The sequence below is a fragment of the Macaca fascicularis genome, chromosome 3 (assembly GCF_037993035.2).
Source record: "Macaca fascicularis isolate 582-1 chromosome 3, T2T-MFA8v1.1".
Taxonomy (NCBI): Eukaryota; Metazoa; Chordata; class Mammalia; order Primates; family Cercopithecidae; genus Macaca; species Macaca fascicularis.
In genome coordinates, this window is record NC_088377.1 from 192,789,713 (window position 1) to 192,796,212 (window position 6,500).

Sequence of the window (6,500 nt, forward strand, 5' to 3'; positions counted from 1 at the left end):
AAACCAGGCATGGTAGAAGATCCATTCCAAGTATAAAACAGACCTGTGGAGTTGGGCAAATTCATCAATATGATTTCAGATTGCATAGTGTAACTATTCTTCCAAACTATCACTTATGAAGTTTTGGTATCAAAGAATATTCAGCTACCTGAAAAAGCTATTCAAGTACTCCTTACTTCATTAAAATAACGTTAAGGGAATGAATTCAAGAGCAGATATGATAATCCAGCTGTTAAGACATTAAAAGATACCTGCAAAACCGTGAAACACCCTATCAAAATTGCAGTTGCTTTTGTGGCAGAAACTGGCAATCTAGTTCTAAAATTCAATGTGAAAATGCAAGGAACTGAGAATAGCCAAAAACATCTTCAGAAATAATAAAGTTAGAGGACTCATATGACCCTATTTAAAAACCAGCTACAAAACTACAGTAATCAAGATCGTGTGGTACTGGCGTAAAGACAGACATACAGATCAATGGAATGAGTGAGTCCTTGTATTTATGGTCACTTCATTTTGGACAAGGGAATTCAATGAAGAAAGAACATTATTTTAACAAAAGAAGCTGGTGCAACTTGATATCCACATGCAAAAGAATAAAGTTCTGGCATCATATACAAATATTAACTACAAATAGATCACAGATCTAATGTTAAGAGTTAACAGAATAAAACATCTAAAAGAAAATGTAGTAGTAAATCTACATGACCTTGGATTAGGCAATGGCTTCTAAGATGTGACACCAAAAACATAAGTGACAGGAGAAAAATAGATATATCGGCCTTCAAATTAAAAACTTTTTGCTTCAAAGGACACCATTGAGAAGGTAAAAGGACAACCCACAGACAGAAGAAATTATTTGCAAAACCTATGATACTACTTCACACCCACTAGGATGGCTAAAATGAAAAAGACAGTAACAAGTGTTGATGAGAATGTGGAGAAAATTAAACCCTCATACACTGCTTATGGGAATATAAAATCGTACAGCTGTTTTGGAAAACAATTTGATAGTTCTCGAAAACATTTAGCACGGAGTTAACCATAACGACCCAGCAATTCCACTCCTAGGAATGTACCCAAGAGAAATGAAAAGATATGTCTACATAAAAGCTTGTATAGGAATGTTCAAAGCATTATTATTCCTAGTAGCCAGAAAGTAGAGCTCCAAGTGGTGGCTCACACCTGTAATCCCAACACTGGGAGACTGAGGCGAGAGGACTGCTTGAGGTCAAGAGTTCAAGACCAGCTTGGGCAACAGAGCAAGGTTCCCACCTCTACAAAAAAATTAAAAAACTAGCTGGGTGTGATGTCACACACCTGCAGTCCTAGCTACTCGGGAGGCTGAGGTGGGAGGATCATTTGAGTCCAGGAGGTTGAGGCTGCAGTGAGCCATGATAGCTCCACTGCACTTTAGCCTGGGCAACAGAGCAAGACCCTGCCTCAGAAAAGTAAATAAATAAAATATAATAGCCAAAAAAAAAAAAAGAGAGAGAGAGAGAAACCACCCACATATCCAATTGACAAATGCATAGAAAAAATGTGGTATGCTCACATGATGGAATATTAGTCAGCACTAAACAGGAAGCGGCAACATATGCTACAACACGGACAAAACCTGAAAACATTATACTAAGTAAAAGATGCCAGACCCAAAAGACCACATATGTATGTTCTCATTTATATGAAATGTCCAGAGTAAGTAAATTCATAGAAACAAAAAGATTAGTGGTTGCCATGGGCTGATAGGGAAGCAAGATGGAGAGTGACTGCTAATGAGTACAGTTTCTTTTTGGGGTGATGAAGTACAGAGAGATATAACCCATAGGGACAGCAAAATAACATTTGGCACTAGAAAGTCATAATCAGAAATCTGAATTCGGATTATGCTCTTGTGCAGAACAATGAGTAAGACTGAAAAACAGTAATTTCAAGTTTCAATACAAAGTGGCCACTTCAGGACTACCCCCACCCACAAGTATACAACATCAGAATATTAAGCACCTGAATATACAATTTCACATACTGGTACATTTCATACATAGCAAATATTGTTTTGCCTTTCAATTTTTCAATAAAAAGTGTCATCAAATGATAGGTTAACTTAAAAAATAAACAGTACGTCAGAATCTGCTAGGAACAACCAAATATTTAATGACATCTTTCCTCATGAAGACTCTAAATACTACCCAAAACATTTTGACAAAGTAATAATTTGAGTACTTTTGCTGAATTGCCTTCTTCCAAACCACAAAGCTGTTTCATTTTCCCCCTATGATCTTTCACATGCCTGTGATCCCACCCCTCTTATTAACCGTATGTAAGAGGCTTATATATGACAACCAGCTTTTGATTACGGTCTAATGGTAAACTAGGTTGCCAAAGCTCTCTGTATAGGTAAAATCCCAGTGAAACACGTACCAGACTGAAGATAGTTTACGTAACATTACCATTTTAACTTAAGTTTAGTTACTTCCTATTGCGGGACTACTCTGCTGTGGTAGAGACAACGGAATGTCAGGGAGCTGGTACTTTTGGCCACCACAGGAACAGTTAATACAAAGCACTCCCTGAAAGCCAGACTCCCAGAGTTACAGGTGACATGTCCTTAAAAGCTTTAACATTGTAAAGAACAGGAAAAGTACAGGAGATTGGGAGGGAGAATTGTATAGATTACCTGAAAATTATATTTTCCCTATTGGTAGTTCTGACAAAAACCTGAAAGCCAAGTAGAGGGCTGGGCATGGTGGCTCACACCTGTAATCCCAGCACTTTGGGAGGCCGAGGCAGGTGGATCACGAGGTCAGGAGTTCAAGACCAGCCTGGCCAAGATGGTGAAACCCAGTCTCTAATAAAAATACAAAACTTAGTTGGGCGGGGTGGCAGGCGCCTGTTATCCCAGCTACTTGGGAGGCTGAGGCAGGAGACTTGGTTGAACCCGGGTGGCAGAGGTTGCAGTGAGCCGAGATCGCACCACTGCGCTCCAGCCTGGGTAATAGAGTGAGACTCTGTCTCCAAAAAAAAAAAAAAAAAAAAAAAAAAAAGAGAAAGCCAACTAGTAAAACAAACATAGCATTTTGTTGTTTTAGCTGAAGACAACTTTAAAAATAAAGTTTGTGGCATGACAAAGTCACAATGACAAGTATCCTACTAGTCAAACTGGTTTAATGTACTTAAGAGAACATTCTAAGAAAGATGTGGAGCCTTTTTCTATGGCTCTACCCCCAGAATATAGGAGAAAACAGCTCAGCATCACAAAAGACCACAATCTAGAAACACATGTGCTCAGATTTCTCTGGTATAGCACCATTTGCAAGCTCCCAGAAGTGAGCATGCTGAGTAATCCTCAAAAGGGTGGCTTACTAGACGAAACCTGCTGGCAAAACCTAATCTCCTTCCCCTGCAAAAGACCCCACAAACTACAAAATATCCCGGCTCATAATACACTTTAAAATCAAATGGGGCTGGGTGTGGTGGTTCACGCCTATAATCCCAGCACTTTGGGAGGCCAAGGTGGGAGGACCACCTGAGGTCAGGTGTTTGAGACCAGCCTGAGGGTTGGCCATGTGGTGAAACCTGTCTCTACTAAAAATACAAAATTAGCCGGGTGTAGTGGTGCATGCCTGTAGTGCCAGCTACTCTGGAGGCTGAGGCAGGAGAATCGCTTGAGCCCTGGACGTGGAGGATGCAGTGAGCCAAGATCGCGCCATTGCACTCCAGCCTGGGTGGCAAGAGCCAAACTCTGTCTCAAAAAAAAAAAAAAAAAATCAAATACAAGATTGGGAGCAACTTAACCTCTCCAAAATCGTTTAATATGACTACGCTTGAAAATAAGTATGGAGAAGTGGGGTAGGTTGCAGAAATATGAAATACTGAAGACACAAAATAGGGACTAAAAGTGACCCTGTAACCCACCGAAGACTAAGTTAGCACAGTATTTAACAAGCAGCACTTTAAAATAATGTTTGTGAAGAGACGGCTAAGGGGTGTCCTGTCACATCTCCGTCCTCAGGAGGAAGCTGAATAGAGGGGAAGATAAAACAGAATGGATTTCAACTGGACACAAGGAACTTCTTTAGCAAAAAAAACAAAAAAACAACAACAACAAAAAACCACCAAAAAGTGATAAAACTAGCCCTGCTTACCAAAGACTAGAGCTACCATTTCAACATTTTAAAAGGGTAAATCAGTCAGGATCTTTAGGTCATTCTCTTGGGTTGAAATCAAGTAGCCGAGGTACTTGACCATAATGTGATTATTCAGGGGCTATTTTCAAATAGTTGGCAATAAGTACTTACTTGACTGACTAGGGAGGGCTCACCCAAGAGCCAGGACACCTCGCGCTCCCAACTCCTCAAAATGCAGAGGAGGAAATCAAGAGAACAGAGACAAGAGCATGGATTCAGGCTGCCAATAAAGGTTGGATCCCAGGTTCCATGTAGATATTTGAACAGTTAGTGACTTTGAACCCCTCCATTTGATTCGTGGTTACTTCCTGGCTGCAGCACCGCATCGCACAAGAGTTCCCCCTACGACTCTGGGCACCCCGCATCTCTAGCCAAGCTTCTTTCAGCCCTTGACTTCCTCCAGCTCTCGACGGAGAGGTAGTAAAAGGATGAGTAAGCATGCAGTGGCTGATCTTGGTCAAAGAGCACAGACCCTGGCACCGGCGGTGGAAAGCGCAGTTGGGGAGTGCATCCCGCGAGCGGCTGGCAGGTACAAGCTTCCCACGACACATGCTGTCACCCCGTTCCGCAATCACCGGAGCCTTTGAACCCTCGCTTTCACCTCCCCATCCCCCCAAATGTGGCCCGGCGCACGTCTTCTATAGACAGTTGCTTCAAAACAGCCCGAAAAGATGAACGTAATTTCTCCAGGCTTCCGGATGTCGGCAGACAATACAGCCTCACCCTGAAGCGTGTCTAAGTTCGATCGCTCCGGTTTCTCACAGGCCAGAAAACCGCTTGTTCTGTGACACCCCGTCCGCCCCCCAACCCGACCCTAAGCCACCTTATTCAGCAGTAAGGCGACGCTAGGAACCGTTTCAAATGTACGTCAACCTTTTGGGGGAAGAAAAAGAAAACAAAAAGACTTCGGAATTACTTCAACAGCGTGGTTGCAAGTACCTGACCTTATTCCTTCCCGAAGAAATATAGGCCACTGAGAGATCAGACATTCCTTTTTCTCTGCCTTCCTACCCGGGCCGCCAGCAGCATCTCCAGGGCCTCCAGAGGGGCCTCTTTTGGGGGCTCGCCTAGGTTTCCTATGTACAAAACTTGCGTTCAGAGACCAAACGTTCTCTAAGTCCCTAGTTTTCTTTACAAGGGTAAACTTCACCACAGATGGAATGAAGCCGAGGTGCTGCTTCCTTTGTTAAAATCCCACGGACTTTCTTTTCCTTGCATCGGGGGCGGGGTGGGGGAGACCGCCAGCCCCGGTCACGCGCGCCCGCGGCGAAGGCGGGGAGGCAGGTGTGACTCCTTCCTCGCGGGAGCCTCTAGCGCGGCTCCCTGGCGCCGCCTCATTTCCCCAGACGAGTCCCGGACTCCTCGGCGGCCGGCGGCCCCCGCCCCGCGCCTCCCACGCCCTCCGCCCGGCCGCCACCTGCCCGCCCGGCCCGCGGAGGGCGCCCGGCTACCGCAGCTCCTCGACCGGTGCGGACGCCGCCCCGACCGCCACCACCTCCGCTCAAAATGGTGGTTACGAAACGCGCGGCCCCCGCCCGCCCCGCCACATGGCCGCGCCGGCTCCAAACTTCGCAGGCCCGGCAGCGACCCGGCTTCCAGGCGAGGCCCCGGCGGCGCGAGAAGGCCGCGCGACCACCGGCCACTCACCCACAGACCGGTAGCCCAGGATCGCGATCTTCCGGGACTTGGACTGCGGCATCTTGGCGGCCTCCTCAGCCCCGGCCCAACCACATCAACCGCGGCGGCGGCGGCTCCTGCTGCTGCGATCGGCGGCGGCCGCGCCGGGGGAGAGCGGCATACAGAGCAGGGGCGGCGGCGGGCGCGGCTGCCTCTAGCTCGCTCGCTCGCTCGCTCGCGCGCTCCCAACCGCCCGGAACCGACCGCGCGGCGGCGCCCCTCCCCCCACAACACACCCACGTGACCGGCCGGCGTCAGCACCGCCCCTCCTCGCGCCGTGGCCCGCCGCCTCCGCCCCCTCGAAATACGCGGGGGTGCGTCGGGGCGACGTTTTACTTTAAAGGCAAAAAAAGGGGACGCCGCGATGCCCCCAGAAAAGTCACGACTGAAACTCGCTGCGTCATGACCCTCCCACCTTCTTCCGCCGCTTTTTAATTACGCCATTCTCCCCGAGCGCCGATTGGACGGCACCTGCACAGCCGCGCGATGACGTGTCAGAAACTCCATCTCCCATTGGGGGAGGCAAGGAGGCGGGGCGGAGGAGGCGGGGCTGGCCACCCAGGAGCTAAAAATACACCGCGCTGCTACAGCGCGGTTGGGCGCCGGCGAGGTTTGAAGGCTTCAAACTTCCAACCG

General features: G+C 47.4%; 1 protein-coding gene across 2 annotated transcripts in view; it reads right to left on the reverse strand.

The window, feature by feature from the left end:
- Window positions 1-6,277, reverse strand: part of RHEB (Ras homolog, mTORC1 binding) — a 51,801-nt gene extending 45,524 nt beyond the window's left edge. Inside the window, exon 1 of one of the 2 annotated variants that reach the window (XM_074036383.1) lies at window positions 6,101-6,277. Coding sequence is in view for 1 of the 2 variants with exons in the window: in XM_005551217.4 (XP_005551274.1) it covers window positions 5,835-5,886 (52 nt within the window). In the remaining variant the exon portion in view is untranslated. The other variant, XM_005551217.4, reaches the window with a different exon arrangement.
- Between the last annotated feature and the right edge of the window lie 223 nt (window positions 6,278-6,500).